This window comes from Pezoporus wallicus, unplaced genomic scaffold, assembly GCF_028554395.1.
Source record: "Pezoporus wallicus isolate ANWC-B61680 ecotype Strahan unplaced genomic scaffold, APGP_CSIRO_Pwel_v1 contig_5104, whole genome shotgun sequence".
NCBI classification, from domain to species: domain Eukaryota; kingdom Metazoa; phylum Chordata; class Aves; order Psittaciformes; family Psittacidae; genus Pezoporus; species Pezoporus wallicus.
In genome coordinates, this window is record NW_026637335.1 from 1,558,863 (window position 1) to 1,580,814 (window position 21,952).

The 21,952-nt window shown below is 54.2% G+C and overlaps 3 protein-coding genes across 6 annotated transcripts; 1 reads left to right on the plus strand and 2 right to left on the minus strand.

Annotated features, from left to right (window-relative positions):
• The first annotated feature begins 592 nt into the window (after positions 1-592).
• P2RY4 (pyrimidinergic receptor P2Y4) lies at positions 593-6,269 on the plus strand. Of its 3 annotated transcripts, none has more exons than XM_057404798.1 (2): positions 593-729; positions 4,567-6,269. In XM_057404798.1, the coding sequence occupies exon 2, from the start codon at positions 4,583-4,585 to the stop codon at positions 5,705-5,707; it is 1,125 nt and encodes a 374-aa protein (XP_057260781.1). In that variant the 5' UTR covers positions 593-729; positions 4,567-4,582; the 3' UTR covers positions 5,708-6,269. The 3 variants fall into 3 exon arrangements, with proteins under 3 accessions (XP_057260781.1, XP_057260782.1, XP_057260783.1); XM_057404799.1 differs by lacking the exon at positions 593-729 and adding an exon at positions 2,146-2,305; XM_057404800.1 differs by lacking the exon at positions 593-729 and adding an exon at positions 2,949-3,271.
• Positions 6,270-7,570: 1,301 nt separating this feature from the next.
• On the minus strand, positions 7,571-12,066 carry LOC130596825 (diacylglycerol O-acyltransferase 2-like). Of its 2 annotated transcripts, XM_057404802.1 has the most exons (9): positions 11,342-12,065; positions 10,909-11,109; positions 9,608-9,736; positions 9,427-9,534; positions 9,103-9,173; positions 8,786-8,990; positions 8,224-8,398; positions 7,944-8,146; positions 7,571-7,786 (listed from the first exon to the last, which is right to left on the minus strand). In XM_057404802.1, the coding sequence occupies exons 4-9, from the start codon at positions 9,518-9,520 to the stop codon at positions 7,632-7,634; spliced, it is 903 nt and encodes a 300-aa protein (XP_057260785.1). In that variant the 5' UTR covers positions 9,521-9,534; positions 9,608-9,736; positions 10,909-11,109; positions 11,342-12,065; the 3' UTR covers positions 7,571-7,631. The 2 variants fall into 2 exon arrangements, with proteins under 2 accessions (XP_057260785.1, XP_057260784.1); XM_057404801.1 differs by lacking the exon at positions 10,909-11,109 and having other exon boundaries at positions 11,342-12,066.
• A 3,487-nt stretch (positions 12,067-15,553) lies between these two features.
• IGBP1 (immunoglobulin binding protein 1) lies at positions 15,554-21,352 on the minus strand. The gene is given in 8 exon segments (XM_057404797.1): positions 15,554-16,001; positions 16,263-16,366; positions 17,357-17,442; positions 18,337-18,532; positions 20,591-20,899; positions 21,030-21,280; positions 21,283-21,324; positions 21,326-21,352. Coding segments are annotated over 8 exon segments (1,158 nt in total). The 3' UTR covers positions 15,554-15,858.
• Positions 21,353-21,952: the final 600 nt, after the last annotated feature.

The window sequence follows — 21,952 nt, forward strand, 5'->3', positions numbered from 1 at the left end:
CCCCCCCAAAACACAGGGACACCCCAGCCCAACAGGGCTCCGGCTGCTGCGGCGCCCAAGGTGGCCCTGGTTTTGGGGACACTATGCCCAGACTGGCCTCAAGGTGGCAGTGGCCACCTTTGTCCCTACTGTTGCCCCTCAGGGCTGGGATGCCACCAGGGCAGCACCTTGGGATGCGGGCACTGCGGGACATGCGTGGACCCGGTGGGGCAGGGGGGGCTGCCGTGGGGTGGGCAAGGGGCCATGGTCCCCCACTGGCAGGGGGATGCGGTCCCTACGGATGAGGGGCTATGGCCCTCATGGCTGAGCGACTTTGGTCCTCATGTGCGAGGGGCGCTGGTCCCCATGGCCAAGGGTCCTTGCCTCCCACAGGGCTGTGGCCCCATGGGTGAGACCCACACGCCCCACGGTTTGGGGGCTGCTGCAGGGGCTGCAGATGGCCCAAGGCCTGCGAGGGCAATGGGCGGGATGGGAGCGGAGCGGGGCTGAGCCCTGCGGGCAGCCCCTGGGGCGGGCAGGGACACGGGCAGGGATCGCTGCGGGCTCCTGCCCCTCCTCTGCCCGCCTCCAGCCCTGCCTCTCCCGGGCACTTTGCTCCCAGCGGTGGGAGCGCAGGAGCGGGCACAGGCGCGGCAGGGCACGGCGGGGGCCGCCCGCAGCCCCTCCAGCATGGACCCCGGCCCCGCGGCGGGGCCCCGCTGCTGAGAGCCGCCCCAGGCAGGTCCGCAGGTGAGCCGGGGCACCCAGGCTGGGCAGGGAGCAGCAGCGGGACGGCCGCACCACAGCCATGTAAATGCAGTTGGGCACTGGGGGGACGCTGGGAGGGGCGGCTTTGGCCCTGCAAGGGATGGAGGTGGGAACCCAGGGTGGGTGGGTGTGGGTCAGCCAGATCTCCCCATCCCTCCAACATCCCCAGATCCCTCCGTGCATCTTCCTCCTTCACGCGCCACTGCCTTCCTCCATCGCCGAGGGCCGCTATGTGGCCACCTCCGCTCCTTCATCTCTCTCCTCTTCCTCAAATTGCTGTTTCCCTGCAGGGCAAAGCTGCCCTTGGGCTGCTGTGGCTTAGCCATGTGCTCCTGCCCTTCCGTGGGGAGGCAGAGGGTCAAGGAACGGCCCACCCAAGGGTGAAAGGAAACCCTCACCTGCCACCCAGCTGAGAAAGGGGTCACCTCAGAGCAGGGGATGTGGTGGGCAGAGACAAGCACCCGACCCCACTGGTGTCCTTGGGGAGGAGGCACCGGCACCCAGGCAGCGCAGGCGGGTCGTGCTTTGGCTGCTCTTGCAGTCAAAGGGAAGGATTGAAAAGAAATGAGGTCACGCTCCCCTTGTGCCGGGGCTTTGGCTGCACCAACCCCGTGGCGATTAGGGACAAGGGTCCTGCTGCAGGATGTTTTGCACAATTTCCCCTTGTTTTGCAATTTCCGAGCGCTTGGGTGAGAAGCAAAGCCCTGTTCTTCCCGTGCTCCAGCGGCAGCCGGTCCCAGGCTCACCCAGCCACGAGTCCCCCAGCGGCTGCTCCCTCCCCTCCAAAATCTACTCTCTCGTCCCTCTCCAAAGCTCCTGCTCGCTACACCACGATCCCCGGCCCCTATCCGGTCCTGCCGCGGGCAGGACTTTGGCTCCAGGGCAGAGTCTGCCACCAGCGCTGCCCCACTCATTCATTTCATTGGTGCCTTTCTAACATCCCAGAAATCCACAGCGCAGGAATTGTTGGCCAGCTGCAGGGGCACCGGGGCTGGGGGCAGCCGCTGGCTCCCACTGGGGCCAAAGGACGGGTTCAGGCTGGGCATGGCCGTGGGGCCAGGAGCCAGGGCACAGCTCCTGTTCGTGCGGCAAAGGGCCAAGGGCAGCATGTGCCCCCCAACCTACGGCCCTATGCCAGCTCCTGCTCTTTTCCAACAGTGGGTGGCCACGCAGGGGGTTTGCAGGACTGTTCATTGCTTCCCAGGGCACTGCAGTGGCCAGCCTCACATCTGTCTTCCCAGGAGGTTGTGCTTGCCATGGGGAAGGGATTTCCCAGCCTCACAGCCCTCCGGCATGCATGGAACGGGCAGGGTGGGAGCTGGCATCACATCCCCAGCTCCATGTCCTTTCCCTGCAGCACCTCCCATCTCCCACTCTGGCAGTGACTGCTTGGCTCCTCCAAGATGTCACCTCCTTGAAAAGCCCACTCTGGAGAGGCCGTGGCCAGGGAGGGCCTTGCTGGGGACATCAGCAAGGAACAGGAATGGGCCTGGTGGTGACGTGTCCTTGAGTGCACTGATGCAAGAAAGAAAACCCCTGCAGGTACATTTTTATGCTGGTAAGATTCCACCCCAGGTTGTTCTTACACAGCTGGAGTTTGTTTTCGGGGGGGGTTGGAACTAGGTGATCTTAAGGTCCTTTCCAACCCTAACCATTCTATGATGCGAATCAGCAAGTTAAACCATGGATTGCGATCACGACTAAGATGAGGAAGCAGCAAATCTGTTGTGATAAAGCTTGTCAAATGTCATCTTCTTTTGCATTTTTATTTTTCGGTGGTTATCCTCAAAGGAAGCTTACTTGGGAATGGTGAAACCATGCTGCTGAGCACTGATGATGCTTGGGCTTTATCTGCTGCCAGAAGCTGTGTAGATGCACTCTCCTCGAAGCAGCCTGACACCACAGAGCTGCCCAGGCTTTCTCCTTATGCATTTCTCACACCAGATTTATTTGTTGCCTTCTTCATACCTTAGCTGTTTGTTGACCTATGTCATGGGCATTGACTTTGGACACTGAACCCTGCAGCGCCTTCGGTCTGGTCCTGCTCAAGGCTTCGTGCTCACTTGCACTTAGAAAAGGCAAATAAATCCCCTGGCGCATCATTTCTTCAGCAGCACCACAGCTTGCAGAGGCGCAGTCGCTGGGCTGGGACCAGCACAGCACCCCAAGGGCCACTGCTGGCACTAGTGGTCAGAGGCGTGGGGTTTGCTACCAGCTCTTTTTCCCTCCTGGCTCTGGGAAAACAGAGGGAGTTCTTCCCACTGTTAATGTTTGATCAGGACCTGCCTGTTGCTCTCTGAACTCATCCCTGTAATAAAGGAGGCGGCTGCCTGCACCAGCCGCAGCAGGAAGGAAGCTGCAGGGTGTTTGATGTGAGCCTGAAGCTGTGGCTCAGCCCACTCCTCAAACAGAGTACACAGAGGTGCGTGTGGCACAGAGGGGCTGGCCCTGCAGCCTCCTGCTTGCCCATCTGCCTCCTGACTGATTTATGATCATCTCTGTAAACCCAGGGATGTCTCTGCAGGTGAGGCTGTGCAGGGACATGGATCACACCTCAGCTGACCCCATGGGTACGCCCTATGGGATGTTCTTGCCAACGGCGCTTGCCATGAGAAGCCATCCATCTGCACATCTCCATGGGAAAGGCAAAGGGCAAACAGGAGGGGGGTGATGAGGGAGCCAAAGGATCAAGGAGGCTGAGAGGATGCATCCTGATGCCCATCACCTCCTGGGTGAGCTCTGGACCAACAGCAACTGGAGACACCCCAGCGCTCCCTCTGTCAGATATGGTTTGGGTACACCCTCGCCTCTGCCGGCAGCGTGGCAGATGCTCCTGCTCCCAGGTTACTCATCTAGGTATCCACCCTTGGCCAGCAGAAGTGGCTGATCCAGAGCTGCTTTGCCAGGGATAGTGAGAGGTGTGGAGCAGCCAATGCGCAGGCAGCCTTCACCGGTCCTTTGCTGGACACCATGATGGTGGCATAAGCTCCTTCTTCCTTCAGGCAGAGGGGGCTCTGAACTCCAGACATCCTGAGACGCGAACGCGACCCTTTGCCAGCTCACCCTCCTGCCTCAGCGCTGGGGCCCAATTTGCCAGGAGGATGAAGATCCTAACACTGAGCAAAAGGAAACCTCCTGCCTGCCCTATGAACTTGCACTGTCTTGAGCTGGGACTTGGCTCCGGCGCAGCTCCTCTCTGCAGGGTTTACATCATCCCTCTCCTACGGAGAATACCCGGCAGCTGGAGGCCCCTCACCGTCCAGGGACACTCACTCCCAAAGGCTCCTTTAACAGCCCCCTGAGGATTTCTCCGGGCCATAATATTCCCCCAGACAAGCCTTTCTTCTCCTCCTGCCTTTCTTCTGTCGAGGAGCCCTCTGGGACGAGCAGCATTGTCAGGATGGTGCCAATTAGGCTGAGCCGGCTTCCAAGAGGCTGTGCTGGCACCGGCCAGGGGCTGCTGTTGCTTATAAAGGTCTCATTGTTCGCCGCGCCGTGGGGCTGCTGCCCTGCGGGGCCGGCGTGGTCCTCTGTCTCAGGCACGCTTCCCGGCTCCACGCGGCGCTGGTGTCACTGCGCGCCGCTCAAAGGGATGATTAATGGGTGTCATTGCAGGGGCTGCGAAGGGGAGGATTTGTCAAGTCCCCCTCAGCTCCCCGCGAGGCCCAAACGCACAAGCTGAGAAAAACCAGAGAGCCATCAAAGTGGCCGAAGCTCTGGAGGGGGGGGAAATCTGGCATCTTTGGCTCCCTTCCGCGCTTTGTGCCTGACAATGGTCGGGATCGACGACTAATGCGCTTTTATTAACTGCTCCCCTAGATCTGGCTCGGAGAACATGGCCACTTCAGTGCGGACGTTCCCAGTTGCCCTGTGGACACCGACGCCAGCTCCCTGGCTAGGAGGAAACACCACCGCAGCGGCAGAGGCGAAGTGCGTCTTCAATGAGGAGTTCAAGTTCATCCTGCTGCCCATCTCCTACGGCATCGTCTTTGTGGTGGGGCTGCCCCTCAACTCCTGGGCCCTGTGGATCTTCATGTCCAGGATGAGGCCCTGGAATGCCACCACCACCTACATGTTCAACCTGGCTGTCTCTGACACACTCTATGTCCTATCCCTCCCCACCCTGGTCTACTATTATGCTGACCGCAACAACTGGCCCTTTGGGCAGTGGCTCTGCAAGATGGTGCGCTTCCTGTTCTATGCTAACCTCTACAGCAGCATCCTCCTCCTGACGTGCATCAGTGTTCACCGCTACGTGGGCATCTGCCACCCCATCCGCTCCCTGAACTGGGCGAAGACCAAGTGTGCCCGCATCATTTGTGTGGGTGCCTGGCTTGTCGTCACCATCTGCCTCATCCCCAACCTCATCTTTGTCACCACCAGCTCCAAGGGCAACACCACCCTGTGCCATGACACCACCAAGCCCGAGGAGTTTGACCATTATGTGCACTACAGCTCCTCCGTCATGGCCCTCCTCTTCGGGGTCCCCTTCCTAGTGATCGTCCTGTGCTACTGCCTGATGGCCAAGAGTCTCGGCAAGTCCAGCTTCTCCAGCCCCAGCCCCCGAATGCCCTCCTACAAGAAGCGCTCCATCAAGATGATCATCATCGTGCTCACTGTCTTTGCCATCTGCTTTGTGCCCTTCCACATCACCCGGACCATTTACTACACCTCCCGCTACTTCCAAGCCAGCTGTCAGACCCTCAACATCATCAACTTCACCTACAAGATCACTCGGCCCCTGGCCAGCATCAACAGCTGCCTTGACCCCATCTTGTACTTCATGGCTGGGGACAAGTACAGGGGGCAGCTGCGCCGGGGGCCAGCCCATCGCCTCCGGACCGTGCCCACCTGTGACCTGGCCCTCGTGTCCCCCTCCATGGAGAGCATCCTGGGTGGCAGCCACACTCCCAGTGACACCTACGGGACTGGGACAGCACGGAGCAGAGGCGGGTGCTGAGGGGCCAAAGGGAATTGTAGTAACCTCATCCCTGGTCTCCACAGGTTGCAGCCCCCCGGGGCTCCATGCGGGCATCCTGGCAACCCCAGGTCCCCAAACCTGCCCTGCCCAGCCTCTGTGGGGGCAGACACTGCAGGGCTGAGGGCCGGTGGCCATGGGCCTTGTCCCAGCCCTGCCCTAGAATGCCATAGGAAGAGGGTGCTTGTGCCAGGCGGGGCATGACCACCTTTGGGGGACCAATGAGAATGGGAAAAATGCTGAGAAATCCATTTTGGTGAGGCAGCCGGTATCTCATCCAGGGGTGCTCCTGGGATGTGGGGCACCAAAGAGAAGGGACACTGGTCCCTTCCTGGGCATGCACAGCCCTTCCAACCTGCTCAATAGGAATGTGGGGGGACCAGACCGAACCTGGGGATGAAGCCAACACTGGGCCCCCTGAGTACCTGGTGGAGGTTGTCAGAGATGCCCCTGTCACACTGCTGGCTTTGGGAGAGGTAGGGAGGGATGCAGCATGGGGTACTTGTTGCCCATCACCCCTCAATAAAGCCCCTTCCCTTTTCTCTATGCTGTTTCTTCCTATAAGAGGAGGGAGAGGGACTTAACCCTTACCCCCCTTACCCTATAAAGTGTCTGAAAGCGAAGGAAAGCCACCACCAGTCATCCAGAGAGAGGAGTCAGAGCAGTGACACCTGTGGTGACGAGAGTCCTCAGGAATCTGCCTTCATGGATGTTTGCTTTCCAAATGTTTACTCAGCCCTTTTGTTTGACCAAGTGCCTACGCAGACAGCAGACCAGAGATGGCTATCAGTACTGTTGACTCACACACCATCCGGGATGGGATGGGGTGTCCCTGTCACAGGGAGCCCAGGAGGGACTGTCTCCCATTGCCCCCCATGAGTCCTGCCTGCACTTGCCTAGGGAAGGGATGCTAATAGCACTATTGGGGCATATCCCCCCCCCCCCCCATGGCACTGGCCACACACAGCTACATCCCACCAAGAGCTGCCCAGGTCACCTGGGGGGGGGAAAGGATGCCATGTCCCAACCCCATTCCCATCCCACCAGACAGTGACACACAGAGAACCCCTCACTCACTGCTGAAGTGGAAGCAGAGAAGGCAGCTTCCCTCCTAAGCCCAGTTAGCGCCATACAAGCAGCTGTGGCAACTCACCTCCCATTATACCTGATGCCGCCCAGGTGGACCCTGGGAACTGCTTGGTTACACCTGAGCCATGCAAGTGTCCCTATTAAGCACGGCCCCAGCCCTGGAGATGGAACTGCCAGCGAGGGGACACGGGTGGCAGATTCACCCACATGGGAAGTGCAGGGTGCAGCTGCAGCACTGCTGATCCTGACCCCACCACACACATAGGAACAGCTGCAGGGTTGGAATTCTGTATTGGGTACAGAGGTGGTGGAAAAGGCTCATCCGGGGCCAGAGCAGCACCCACTGCTCGCCCAGGGCCACATGGTACCAGCTGAGGCCACTTGTCCCCAGGTCCTGGAGTGCCCCTCCTCTTCCCCAGGGGCGATATCTCCCCAGCCTGGTCCCACTCACCATTGGGATGCTATCCCAAAGAGCCCATCCTGTCCCCTCCTCACATGACACCTCTTCCCTCAGCTCACGGTGTCCTGGTTATCTTGAGGGAACCATGCCCAGCACTGGCCCCCAGCCTTTCTCCATCGCCCCCCCCATCAGCCCCACATCCTCAGGGAACACCCACAGCCCCTCCAAACCCCTTTCAAAGAGGACTATTCCCCAAGTTCCCCTTCCCTTTGCTTCTTCCTCTCCTGCTTCCTGCTCAGTTTTTTTGGCCAGAGTGGGGACCGTCCCCTGTGCATCCCCCATGTGTCCCATGAAATCCCCACCCACAAGAGCACTGCCCTTGTGAGCCAGGATCTGGCCGCCGGCGCCAAGCCGTGCTCAGAGGATGTGCAGCTCATCCGTCTCCAACAGGCCATACTTGGTCTTGTTCTCGTTGAAGAGCTTGAGCAGGGAGCGGATATACATCTCGTGGTACATGTCCACCACCTCACTGCTCGGGTCCTCGATCTTGGGCACTGTCACTGGCTCCCCCACTGCGGGGAGAGGAGGAAGGTCAGGTTGGCCTGGCTTATTGTGGATACAAGCCTTTGTGCAAGACATTGCCTTCCAACACCACCCATTGCCAGGTGTCCTCTTCCTCTGCCCCTCCACTTTTCGGATATCCCCTCCTCCCAGGCAAAAGATGCTCACCTACGGTGGTGATGGGTTTGGCATAGGGAAGGAAACCCCGGGACTGGATGGAGGTGAGGCCCCGACCGTAAAAGACACAGGGAGCGAAGCCCATCATCTTTTGGAAGCGCTGCTGGATGCTCCTCATCCAGCTTCCCTCCTCAAAGACCACCTGGCGAAAGAGGTCATTCTCCCCGAAGGAGAAGGAAGGGACGAGGTGGGCCCTGTGGAGGGAACATGGTGGGTGGTAATGGGATGCCAGGACCCCCAGACTCCCACAGCGGCGGTGCCCGTGACCCACCCGTGCTGCAGGGCCAAGCGGACGAAGCCCTTACGGTTCTTCAGGGTGAGCGTGGTGATGCCGGGACGGCAGGAGAGTGACTCGGCCGCGCCGCCGATGACGATGGCCACTGCGTTGCCGGTGCCGTTCTTGGACAGCAGGTACCCGATGGCGCGGCGTGTCACTGGACACAGCCCTGCAGCAGAATGGACCACTGGTGCTGTGGGACTGCCAGCCCCTGCAGCGCTCGGGGACCCTCTGAGGGACCCCGCAAGGGACCCTGCCTTGTGGGACCATGCAAGGGACAGAGCAAGAGCTCCCCCTGCTGCGGCAGGGTTTCTGGAGCGGTTGGGTCTGCAGGAGCAGGCAGGGAGCAGGCAGAGCACAGAGGCCATCAGAGCCGGGCTTCCCACAGATGGAACTCCCCAGAGCTCCCTGCCCATGGATGCTGCACCACCTGGGTTCTGCCTGGCAGCAGCAGAGTTGAGCAGGAGCGGGGCAGGCAGTGGCTGCATCCCTCAAGCCAGCACAACCAGCCATGCCTGCAGGGCAGCCCATGAGGTAAGCAACCACGGAGCCTCACCCCCACTCATCAGGTACTCCCTGAAGATGGGCAATCGAAAGTTGCCCGCCAGGGTGGTGAGGAAGGGCCGGATGCCCGGGAACATCTCCTCAAAGCCCGTGGAGCCCGTGATGAAGTTGCAGAAGGCACCAACACAGAGGATGCCGTGAGGGTGGGAGCCAATGATGTAGTTGTGGCTGGGGGACAGGTCGTGTGTCTTCACCAGCTGTGGGGATAAAAGCGATTGCAGGGACATAACAGCGGCATGTTCTTATAGCTGGTACCACCACCACCTGCATGAACACCCCATCTTGGCACCCTGGCTCCCTGCACTGTACCTTCACAGGGAAATAATCCCGAAAGTGCCTCCACACGGTCCATCGACGCAGGCATGGCAGCCTCCTGCCACCTGCAAACCAGGGAGGGACCACAGGAGACGATGCCCACCCCAGTAGGCAGCAGGATCCATGGGAAACACTACCCACAGACCCACTGCATCCCTCTTCCCACCATGGGGATGATGATGGGGCAGAGGAAGGAAGGAGCAGGTGGAATGTGGTGCTCTCCAATTGCCATGCTGGGATGGACCCAGGGAAAGAGGAGACCCCATGCCCCATCCTGCTGCAAAGCAGGAGGAAAAGGGGACCTGTGCCCATCCCCACCTTTCTCCGGTGTGTCCCAGTCAAAGATGATCCAGGCCAGGTAGAGAGCAGAGATGGGCCAGAAGCTGGTGAACACAAGGTAAATGAGGAGCATCAGGCTGACGATCCCTGTAGGAGCAGGAGGGGGTGAGTGCGTGCATTCCTGCCTCATGGGACCCCCTGCAGTCCCCTACTCACTGACCCAGCAGCAGGAAGCTGAGCACCCACTGAAGGACGGAGAGAAGCTGGAGCCAGGAGTGGATATCCCGCTGTGAGGGCCAGGGTGCTGCAAGTAGGGTGCGCAGGGTGGCCTGGATACTGGCGCGGCTGCCTGTGAAGGGACACGGCACCCAGCCCAGAGCAGCACAGGCTGGACCAAAGATGCTCCACTGGGCTGGCAGGGGGTGAATCCAGGGGCACCTGTGGGTGCTGGGGCTTTGGGGTGCAGCAGTGAGGTGGGAGGTAGGATGGAAAGGATGAAGCAGTTGGGTGAGGAGGGATGGGATGGAGGATGCTCATCCTGAGAACTCTGGACCATGCCGGCTGCTCTCGGAACAGCCTTGAGCCGAGCAGGGGGCAGGCTGGGCACCCCTGGGCCCAGACATGTCCGTGAGCTTGGGTGCAGCACTGGAGCAGAGTGCAGTGGCACATCCCACACCGTGCCCAGCTCCCCAAAGGCCAGGACCTTTCCCGTGTTCAGGCTCCCAGATGATTCGTGTCTTTCCCAGCTGGTGCAGCTGGGAGGCACGGGGCAGTGTCCAACCCCAGCAAGTGCCAAGGACTGCGGCCGGGCACCGAGCAGGGTGGCCGAGGCTGGCTGTCCCCAAGCCGTCCCCATGGAGCCTTGCCTGCAGCAAGGGACAGTCCGGCAGCCGCAGCAGCTCCACTCCCCCCACCGCCCCCTTCCCTCCAACCGACCTTGGTGAACCATTAACTGCCCCAGGCCAGGAGCCAGGATCCAAACTCCATGCACGGCCCCATCCCTCCTCCCCAAAACCTGCCCGAGGCGCCTGTTCTGCCCACACACCGCTCCTGGCCAAAGGTCCACTGTGCCTGAGACCACCCGGCACAGCCGCTGCTGCGAGTGCAAGCGAGCTACCTCTTGTGCCACAAGAGCCTTGTTTTCTTGGGAAAACAACCCAAAACCAGCATGTTGGCTGAGACAGGAGCAGACCTGTCCCCATGGCTCCACAAGCTGGAGACCCTTAGGTATCCTGTGGGACCCCCATCTCAGAGGAGAACCACCAAATCCTGGGGTTCAGTGGCTGGTTCCACTCATTCTGGCTCAATCCAAGTCATGAATGGGACAACCAAAATAACCCCCAGAGGCATCACCAGTATTAAAGAGTTGTTTCCTCTCTCCCCCGAGTGGTCCCTCCTGCCCATCCCTGCTCACCCTCCAGAAGCCCTGCTGCCCTCACAGCCCTGCCTATGTCAAGTTTCCAAAGCCCTATTTGTTTTCCAGGGAAGATGCAAAGCTCTGCCGAGAAAACTCATGCCTACCAAAGCGTTGCTTTTCTTAGTTCCTTTTTCCAGCTCCCCTCCAAGCTCTCCATGAATGACCAGACCACAGAGAGAAAACGGAGAAGTCCCATGGGCTCTGCTGCCGGCCCCATCTGCAGTGAGAGGAGCCTCTTCAAACCCAGAAAGTTGGACTCTACAGTCCAGGCCAGCAAGGAAAGACGAAGAGGAATTTGCAGCACTCTGGAGCACGTTGCAGAGTAACATTACTGAATGCATTGTCAGAAATTAATTCCTATTGAGCAACTGTATGTTTTCCTCTGGTGCTGCAAACCCCAAATCGCTCCAAACATCTCCCTTTCCCCTAAGCCTAAAGCAGACAGACAATACTGACAACAAACGGCAATTGCCTGACCAGCTCCTCGCATCTCCAGAGCATCAGAAACCATTCAAACACATTTTGGAAATATCTTACCACTAAGATTTTGAGAACAGGCTGCAATAATTGTTTTCATGGTGGCAGGGAGTTCTGCGCCAGCCCCTGGATCTGCAGGTTAAAAGGTGAGTTTGGAAATGCTGGAGGGCGACTGTGTATCCAGTGGCTTTAACCAGCTGATCCAAGGTAAACCGTCCACTGTGGAGGGGAGCAGACCCGCTCTGGCCCTGGCTTGCAGAGCAAGAAGAAGAGCTGGTGGTCCTTGGGAGGACAAGGAGTCACGCTGAGCGGTGAGGTGCTGCCGTGGCGAAGGACACCCACTGCTCTTCAGAAAGGCACTGCTGCCGGCACCAGCGGCAGCTCCGTGGGAGCTGCCTTCCCCTGGTAATGGTACCGTCCGTGTGTTGGGTATTTCACAAACCCTGTTATGCTCTAAACGTCATCCCAAAGCTCCCCCTCTGTGGTATGGGAAGGCAGCCTGCCTGACAGGCCTTGACCATCAGCCCCAGCACTGTCCCCTCCTCTTCCACCCCTAAGAGGGGCACTGGAGTCAGCCAGCCCAGCCTGCTAGCGCAGCCAAAGTGGAGAGGAGTGGGGGACAAAAAAAAGAGAAGAAAATGAAACAAGAACAGCACAAAAGCAGCACCGAGATGGGGCTTCAGGCCAACGGCCAAAGGAAAGGCGAAAATCAGCAGGAACTAGTTCACTGGAGCTACTTCTCAGGATCTACCTCTCCAGAAGTACTCACGAGGAAAAGCCAGCCACCATCAAAAGTAGGAAAGGAATAAGTGCACGCCTAGGACTGAGTGTATTGTTAAAGTCTAAACCATGTTTCACGGGAGAGGTTCGGAACCCACAAAAACTCATCATCTGCTCTTATAAGGGCTGAGTGTCTGGAAAATAGGGTGCAACGGCATTCACTGCAAGCTACAGCTTCACAGGGGCAGGTTAGTTAAGAGCTGAGATTGCCATGTATAAAACATCCAAGCTCTCCTGAAGCCTAGCTGGTCCCTCAGGTGTGCCTGAGTCATGCTAATAGGAAGGAAAACCCCCTAATTCCCTCGGAATCTCACTCCCTGGACACAAGAGAGTGCTCTGCTGATGAACCTGACTGCACCAAATCACAGTAAATGCCTTGTGTCCTGCTCCAGGTAACACTGCCACACATGCAAGTAGCAGTGATGATTTCTCTGGGGTTTTATCTCAACATCTGTAAGACATTTAGAATAACTGCAGCCTCGGCTGCTAGTCCCATGCTGGGCAACTCCAGGTCTTCCAGCCACGATTCCTCACTTTCTTACCCAGTGACGTGCCTGCCGCACACCAGGTCAGTGCCATGTAGGGCAGAACGCTCATGCTCTCCCTTCTCACTCAGTTCAGGATTAGTGCCAGCAGCTATTTAAACCAATTTCAGAGGAATCCAGGAAAGGTTTGCACCCCTTCAGGGTTATTTTCCAAGCACGCTGACCACCAGTGCAGTACTTCATTTTTGAATATGGCACTGTTGGCCCCAGTAGGGCTCCCTGTATATCGCACTGTATGCATTATAGCCATGCAGCCCCCATGTTACTTTTGTTATGAGCAAAAGGACAAGCATTTCTATTAAGGCATTTCTACAACATGTAGTATCAGCATTTCAAGACATTGCCCTTAAAATACCTGATTTACTTCACATAAAAATATCCCCAACGCTTCAGTCTGCATGCTCAGGAACAGCAGAATTTGCCTGTGCAAAGCTCATGGAGGACCCAGCTGTGCACGCAGACCTGCCTGCCAAGGTGAACACATCCAACATTGACCATCTTGCATTCCCAACACCCCTGGTTGCTAGCAACCAGCTTTACAATTTTGCTCTGGAAGAGCCTGGGATAAAGAGTGAGGGATTTTAACAACAGAACTAGGCAGCACAAGAGATTTTATTTTTCTTATTAAATATTTATATATACATATTATTTTGATGAGGTGAGCAGCTCCAGAGAGGACCCTTCAACACCAGAGTGACAGGAAACACCACGTGCAGGAGCCTCAGTTCTGAGCAGCAAGAGCCACCCAGGGAGCCTCAAGCCCTTGCCTGGCCTTGTCCAGATGCCAGCAGCTCCACTGAGGCGAGCAGCCCGAGTGGGAAAAAACCCAGGCCAGGAGCTCAGTGAGCGGGGCGTGACATGGCAGTGTTGCCTACCAGGGGCTCAGATCAGGGATGTTACTGAGAGGCTGCCTGGTCTAGTAAGTCCTGTTGACTCTTACCCACTACTCCAGATCCATGTGGGTGCCAGTGATATTGACAGCAGTAGCCTAGGAATCATTAAGAAGGACTACAGAGCCCTGGGAAAGGTGGTTAGGGGCTCTGGAGCTCAGACAGTTTTTCCACTGATCCTCCAGGTCAAAGGGGAGGACCTTGAAAAGGCCAGGCAGATTTGGTGGTTAATAAATGGTTAGAAGAATGGTACCATAGTCAGGGGTTTGGTTACTTGAACATGAGACTTGAGTTGGGAGGCCAGGTCTACTGAAGGCTGGTGGCGCTCAGAAAAACTGCTTTGGTAATAGAGACTTGCCAGGCTGGTCAAGGCAGCTTTAAACTAGATGTGTTGGTCAGGGGGGGCATCATTCCATCCCAACACTCCCAAATCAATTGCCAGCACCTTTAATAAATGCTTGAATCGATGCAGAGCTATTTCAGCCACTCCAGCTAACGAGTCAGCTTCATTTGGAGCTCAGCTCAGATGCCTCTATACAAACACCTGTAGTATGGGCAACAAGGGGAATAAAGAGATGTGTGTACGGCTACAGGGATATGATATCATTGGCATCACAGAAACATAGTGGGATGGCTCCTATGATTGGAATGTTGGAGTGGAAGGTTATAGGCTCTGTAGGAAAGACAGATCCAGCCGACAGGGAGTGGGAGTAGCTATTTATGTCAGCCATAGGCTGGAGAGTATGGAACTCTCTCTGGGGACAGGTGATAAGTCAACGCAGTTGGTGGGTCAGGGCCAAAGGGAGAACAGCAATGGGGGACATTACTGTGGGGATCTGTTACAGACCACCTGATCAAGAGGATGAAGCACTCTATAGACAGATAGGAGCAGCCTCACAGGCCCTTGTCCTCCTGGGAGACTTCAACCATCCTGACATCTGTGGGAGGCATGGTACGGCCTGGCACAAGCAATCCAGGAAATTCCCTGATTGTGTGGAAGACAACTTCCTCTTGCAAGTGACAGAGGAGCCAACAAGGAGACATGCTATGCCTGACCTCATGCTCACCAACAGGGAGGGGCTGGTTGTAAATGTGATGCTCCAGGACAGCCTTGGCTGTAGTGATCATGAGACGGTTGAGTTTGAGATTGTCAGGACAATGAGAAGGGCATGCAGCAAGCTCACTGCCCTGGACTTCAAGAGAGCAGACTCTGGCCTCTTCGGGTACCTGCTTAGTAAAGTTCCATGGGATATAGCCCTAGAAGGCAGGGGGGCCCAAGACTGCAGGCTGATATCCAAGGATCACCTCCTCCAAGCTCAGGAGCTCTGCATCCCGACTAGAAAGAAATGCAGCAGGAGGGCCAGGAGGCCTCCATGGATGAATACGGAGCTGCTGAGGAAACTTAGAGGGGAAAAAAGAATCTCATAAAAGGTGTACGCAAGGACAGGTGGCTTGGGAAGAATAGAGATGCTGTCCAGGAAGCTAGGGACCAGGTCAGGAAAGCCAAGAACCAGTTAGAATTATACCTGGCAAGGGATGTGAAAGTTAACAGGGAGGGCTTCTGTAGGCATGTAGCAAACAAAAGACTGACCAGGGATAATGTGAGCCCTCTCTGGAAGCTATCAGAGCTGGCTGCCCTGGATTTGGAGAAGGCTGAGGTTCTCAATGACTTCTTTGCTTCAGTCTCCACTGGCAAATGCTCTGACCACACTGCCCAAGTCTTGGAAGGCAGATGGAGGGACTGTGAGAATGAAGACCTTAGGCCCGCTTTAGGAAAGGATCAGGTTCGAGATCATTTTAAGAACCTGAACGTGCACAACTGGAAAAAGGGAAATATAACTCCCATTTTCAAGAAGGGCAAAATGGAAGACCCAGGGAACTACACCCCAGTCAGTGTCACCTCTGCCTGGCAAAATCTTGGTTTAGTGTGTGGTGTCCCTGCTCATGGCAGGGGGGTTGAAACTAGATGATCTTAAGGTCCTTTCCAACCCTAACCCCTATGATTCTATGATATAGAGGGAAAAGAAAATGAATACATCCACCCACAATACAAAGAACCGTTTCCAAATTCATGTACTTTTCTTGCAAGGACTTCCTCTGACTGGGAGAACAGAGGCAGTCTGACCCCTCGGAAAGAGCTCCACCTGACAGGAGCTCTGTGGCGTCACTGTACATAATCAGTGCACTCAGTCCAACATTTAATGTAAACCAAAACAAGCGGTCATGTTTACTCATCCAATTCCCTGCCTCCCAGAGAAGCCATGGATACCTCTGCATATGTACAGTGTCTTTACTCCTGTACTGCCAGGACACTGGCTATTCTTACAGATTTCCAGGACATGCTCCCTCTGCAGCAAGAGCATCAGCCCATGTTATGCCGGTTGCCATAGCCTCTTGGGTGTGTATCTTTCCAGTCATCCATGTTCCGAGCTTTCTGAAGAGCTTCCTCATCATCCTCCTCCTCTTTTTTCTCCTGCTGCTTCTGCAACTCTTCATCAGTTAGATCTGCTGAAGACAAGAACATGAGTGAGGGGCAGTAGGACAGTGGAAGATCCACAGCCAGGCTCTCAAAAGCTGGTCTGGACAAAAAGCAGGAATTGCCGAATGAGCAGTCCAGTAATCCAGTTATTCTCACAGCCTTATGAAGCCAGCTCTTACTCTTCCTCAGTCAGTGGGTGCTTTACACTCTGAACACATCCCCATTCACCCTCCCCCCAAGAGACATCCCAAGCTTTCCATTCCAATCTTTGCTTTGCCACTCCATACCTGGAGGTGTGCTCTGACCAGACACCACTCCTTGCCTTCTGCGCTGGTCGTACCAGTCATCCACAGTCATTACAGGCAGGCTGGGATAACCAGCACCAAACACTCTACAGGAAGAGATGGACAGTCAAAGGTGGCACTTGATATTGCTATGAACAAGCAGAAACATAGACAACCCTGCACAGAACTACTCTGTAATCCAATCTGTACTAACAATATAAGGCATATTATCAAAGACGGCTTGAGAATATTTTTCTACAGCCTGGCTCTTCAGCAAGGCTTACCAGTAACCCAGCCATAACAGCATTTACAGAGTTCACCCTGCTAATTTAGAGAGGCAAGGATTGTTCTATTCACAAATCACCAGCCCAAAGGAGTCTGTACAGCGTGCTAAGGAGGCCCCAAGAACTGAGTTAGGCACAGCTTGGCTAAACAGATTAATGGAAGGCGCAGGGCAAATGATGTCAAAAGCATGACAAGAAATCTGGTTTCTATCCCAACTTGTGCTTTAGCTGCCATATTCCTCACAAGAATCTCATGGTGTCACAAAATATTAAGATCTGGATAACCTGTAAGGCTAGGGAAAGACAGTTCAAAAACCATACTACCATGACTGATTATTCTCTGGTAGGCATCACATCTTCCCAGCCCCCCAGATCACTTATTTGAATTCACTGAAATATTCCAGAGTTTACATTAGATTAAGAGATCACATGTATTCTTCACTACTGGGCTCTTTATTTTAAGAGTGAAGAGTAATCCTCTTCTATCCCATAGAGGTTAGAGGGGCAGATAAACATTGCCTCTCCACAGCTTACCAACCAGCAAACACATGGCCTATAAATTAAGAGTAATTATCTGCTAAATACAACCTCCTCTGCCATCCCAATAGGAGGAAACAGTATCAGCCAAGACACTGCAGCATGCTGGTAACTTAAGAAATCAGAAAAAATTCAAGAAATCCATTAGATCTTCCCCTCACCCGCTACCCAGATGCAAAGCCTGAAGGTAACAACTGGTTTTATGCATTTCAAAGAGTATCTGAGTCTTAACATGAGGACAAAGCACTGCCTCTAAATAATGAGAAACCAACATACTTATTCTGCACAGCATCCCGGGTGAGAATGAAGGGCTTCATTGGAGGCCTGACTTGCCGAGAAGTACCGTGTGGTGGTGCTGAAGACTGAAGATGTAAACAATAGTCACAAAATAATCCTGTAAATGAAAATCCCTTTCTCTGCTTCCCACCCCAAACAAGTCATTTGAGGTCTTGTAGAAGAGAAACGCCTCTGATGTCAGAGCAACATCCCAATATGGACAATTCACACCTTAATCCAGTTTAAATCTTGAGCTCCATCTGTGAGTTGCTACAAATCACTTCCTTTTGTGCCTTTGTTACACCAGCTCTGATCAAAACAGAAAGCTGACAGAGCTAAGCCAGATCAGTTCAGATCAAAGCATGAAATACAGCTTATTTTTCCCAGGGATCAAACACAATACATTCTGAAGCAAGCAGAGCTCATCATTCCCAACGATATCACCCAGGGCACTACAGAGTAGCAGAGGTCTGCAACACCAGTAATGAACTGCAAAAACCAGCTGTGCCAACAAGGCTGGACTATGGTCTATGTCAATACATTATGATTTTTCATTTCTAAACAGACATTTTAGATGAGTAACAAAGCCCAGGAACACTATCCTACACAGGAATTGCAGGTCTATGAGAAGCTTTCATCATTCAGAACAGGCATTTCTTTCTGTAACACCTGGACACCTTGTACATCAGAAGTATAGGTCTGAAAGAAATCACAAGGGTCTCTTTTAATTTACAAATGTAGTTACTTCTTTAGAGTTAAGGGTCTGGCAGAAGACAGCAAAGGGGAGAAAAGCCTTTGCACGCAGACTGATTCAGAGCCGATATTCAATGCTCTATCATTCCGCAAAATATGACTGTCTAGAACACGGGGCAGGAGTAGTCAGTGACCAATTAAAAAATCAGACACTGCCCATTCAGAGTGAAACGAAATCCCTTCTGCTTGTGCTGTGAATGACCTGCAGCTCAAGAGAGATCTCATACCTGTTTCGCTGTACCTCTGCTCCTCAATATGACTATTTCTTGGTCAACACTTTCAATTTCCTCCAGGCTGGTGTTGATCCACTTCTGGGTTTGTAGAATATAAAACGCCCGTATCTGCTCCTCATCTGCTTGCCCACTGTCCACAGAACTTTTCATAGAGGCCAACCTGTTCTCCAGGTCCTTCTTCTGCTTATATCTGTCTCAAAAAGAAGAGAACTAAATCATTAAATTACCTTTCTAGAACCCAGCCCAGATACTGTGAGTTCTAAAAGAAACAATTTCCTATTTCTTGAAATTCAGTCAAATGTAGGCAGAGAACCAACTCCTGCCTCAATTCAACTCAAACTTGCCTACCCTGATTAAATGCTCTTCACAGAAGTGCCAGCTGCTGCTCAGCTCTCCTCAGGGTATGCAAGTCCCAGACATTCATAGATCTCCTCATGTCTTTGACTAATTTCTTGGTGTAAGGAGAACTCATTTAACAACTGAGTAAGACTCCTGTAGAAATAAAGCAGACTTACAGGAATGTACCCATTAAGAGGAAGAGGAGCAATGGCAGCACCAGATGATGCCAGCTGTCATTTACTGATGACCTCTAATGATGCATAAGCAGGAGGCACTGTGGGGATCCATCTCCCCACCTCATCTGATTGACAACAGAAGGGTTTTGACAAATGAAATCTACAGGAATCAGAAGAGTTTCAATCTGCTTAAGAAAGGCTTTGAAAACACACAGTTATATATCTACATGCATCACCAAAATACTTTGTTCCCATCTACGCCATCACTTCCAGCTGTCAACTCAAATTCAGACATTACATAGGGTATTTACTACTCTGTGTAAGAGGTTTAATATGATTTCATGTATTTAAAAGTAAAATTATATAAAAACGGGGAGGTTGGGATGAATTACTGTTGTAATTTAAGTATCTCCTGTCTATAAAAAGCAGCTTTAACATACTTTTAATGTATGGGTGCTTCTGTCAATTTATTTTTTTTTTCCTCCTAAAAGTTGAACAAACCTGGAAAATTAAACCTCCCAGGTACAATTCTGCAAGCCTGGCAACATTTGCCTCCTAGAGAAAACAGTGAAGGAGCCAGCCAACAATGAGTTAATGACCTTATAAAAGCAATGTGATCGTTATATTGAGTTGCTTCTACATGACAGAAAGACTGAGCTTGTAAGGCAGATCGAAACACTCTTCTGTTTGTGTCTTGGGCGTTTTTGTGTGCGCAGGTACATAATACACTTCCAGGGTAAACCCTTCAGCTACACTGCTACCTGAAGAACGAAGAGTAACAAACAAGGGTTGGAAACCTACAGGAGCTGAAAGAAAAAGGAGCATACCAACGGCCTTCTAAAAACCAAACCCATTCACAACTGCTCCAGAAGGATGCTGAAAAATACATTTTAACTGGCCAGGCCCATCCTGCCACACAGCAAACCGAAGGGATGATACAGGCCTACGTTTTTCATGCAGGCCATGTGTTTTACTGGAAACAAATAGAGCTGCAAGGAGTCTCACCCTGATCAAGTACCAACTTGCTTGTGACAGAACTCACAACGCAGGCACCTCCCATTTGCCTTCCAGTGGACAGAGTCACGGTACAGGCAACCACCAGCCCACAGCAAGAGGGGACTTCACAGGTAACCAAAGCCCAACCTGCAGCACTAACAAAGCTTGCCTGGAAGGAGATATTCAGCTCTGAAAAGGCTTTGCTGCGCTGATCCCAAAGGTCCTGACATGGTCTAGTACCCCAAACCCACCTCAGTTAGGTTAATATCTAGAATATAAATCATATCTTTGTATCCATGCAATTCAAACAGCTCTCCAGCCCAGCCTGGGCCTTTCAGTGCTACCACAATAAGCAACAACTTGTCAAAATCCCCAGCTAAAGCATAACAAAGAGACATCAACCACCTCTTTTTTAAGGACATAATAAGCCCTTTGGTAGGTAACTTCCAGCATGGGTGGCGTTATGCTCTTAGCAGCAATTAAAGCACCAGCCAGAAGAGCTTTCATGCAGTTCTTCAAAGACCAAAACCAAAGGTATAAATGCACCTCCGCAGTCACTAAATAATATGTGGTGCATATCTTAAAAGGAGTGCTTCACAATCAAGTGTATTCCGGCATCAAGGAAGGCCCTTCTTTCCCGGCAGTCCTCGTCTGTACAACCACGCACTGCCCCAGGCTCTCCCCTTCTCTGAATTCGATTCCCAGAAGCCTTTAAACGCCACAAACCAAGAACCTACCTTTCAATTTTGGCTTGCCTGCTCGACGCCATGGCCACCAGCTTGTCCTGGACGGCAGCAGGGCTCCTGCGGGGCGGGCTCCTGTCAGCCTCCTCTGCCGGGGGGCTGGTGGCGGGGGGCAGGTGGAAGCTGCCCAGCCCGTAGCTCTTGCAGAGCTTGAGGAAGCTCCAGAAGTGGGCCCGGGCGCTCTCCAGGTGCTCCAGCCTCTTGCTCAGGTCCACTTGCTTCAGCGTCATGGCCCCCAGCAAGGCGGGCAGCAGCAGGTACTTCAGGTCGGCCGAGGCCATCTCCTCCAGATCCTCGTTCTCACTGCAAGGGCAGAGACCAACCTCACGATCCCCGCGCCCTCTCCACCTGGCCCTGGCCAAGCCCCGAACCGTGGCAGACCCTCGCCCCGCCTCACCGGGTGCTCCCAGGCTCATCCCTCCCCTCCGCTCACCTGAACAGCTCCAGCTGCGCCACCATGGCGTTCGCCCGCCGCAGGACGTCCAGCCCCTGCCGCACCTTATCCTGCACAGCCGGGCTCCCCGAGGACGGCGCGGTGTCGGTCTCCAGCTCTTCCCAGAGCTGCCAGCCCACCGCCAGCAGCTCCGCCAGCTTCTGCCCCTCCTCAGCACCCTCCGCCATGTTGGGCTGGGAACCGGCTGCCAACAAATCCCTTCCGGCGGTTACGAGCGACCCCGCCCCGCCCCGCCCGCCATCTTGTGAGGGCACAGCGGGGGTGTCGCCATCTTGGTGAGGGCACCGCGAGGGGGTCGCCATCTTGGCACCTGCGGCTCAGCTGCGCCGGGGGCTCCTCGAGTTTGAGCTGCTTGCTTAGCTCCTTCTTACACTACCTCCGACGTTTAAAAGCGAATAAGGCAGGCAAAGGTTAAAGCTGGGGATTTAGGATGAGATAAGCAAATAAAAAGAAACTGAGGGGAGGATTAGCTTAGACACTTGGAAGTTGTTCTTCCCTGTGAGGGTGCTGAGGCGCTGGCACAGGGTGCCCAGAGAAGCTGTGGCTGCCCCATCCCTGGCAGTGTTCAAGGCCAGGTTGGACACAGGGGCTTAGAGCAAGCTGCTCTAGTGGAAGGGGTCCCTGCCTTTGGCAGGGGTTGGAGCTGGAGGAGCTTTAAGGTCCCTTTCAACCCAGACAGTTCTGTGATTGTTTCTGTGATGTTGGTCCCTTAGAAACACAGGAATTTGACCTACATGTGAGAAATGTAATCGTGAGAAATGTAATTCAGGGCCTGCTGGAAGCACTCGGACTCCAAGAGTGAATCAGTTTACTCTCTTTTCTTCATCCCTACTGAGATAGGTCAATAAGAAGTCACTCATAAGAACTGGAAGAGCTGTGGGTTTAGACGCTCGCTCAGTGTG

Excerpts from the sequence above, each read along its gene's own strand:
- LOC130596825 (XM_057404801.1), bottom strand. The coding sequence starts at position 11,381 with ATGAAAACAATTATTGCAGCCTGTTCTCAAAATCTTAGTG. Across the intron at positions 9,737-11,341 it reads CTGTTCTCAAAATCTTAGTG|GCAGCCGCGCCAGTATCCAG; the intron begins GTAAGATATTTC and ends GTCCCTTCACAG. Across the intron at positions 8,147-8,223 it reads CGCTTGGCCCTGCAGCACGG|GGCCCACCTCGTCCCTTCCT; the intron begins GTGGGTCACGGG and ends TTCCCTCCACAG.
- P2RY4 (XM_057404798.1), top strand. The coding sequence starts at position 4,583 with ATGGCCACTTCAGTGCGGACGTTCCCAGTTGCCCTGTGGACACCGACG.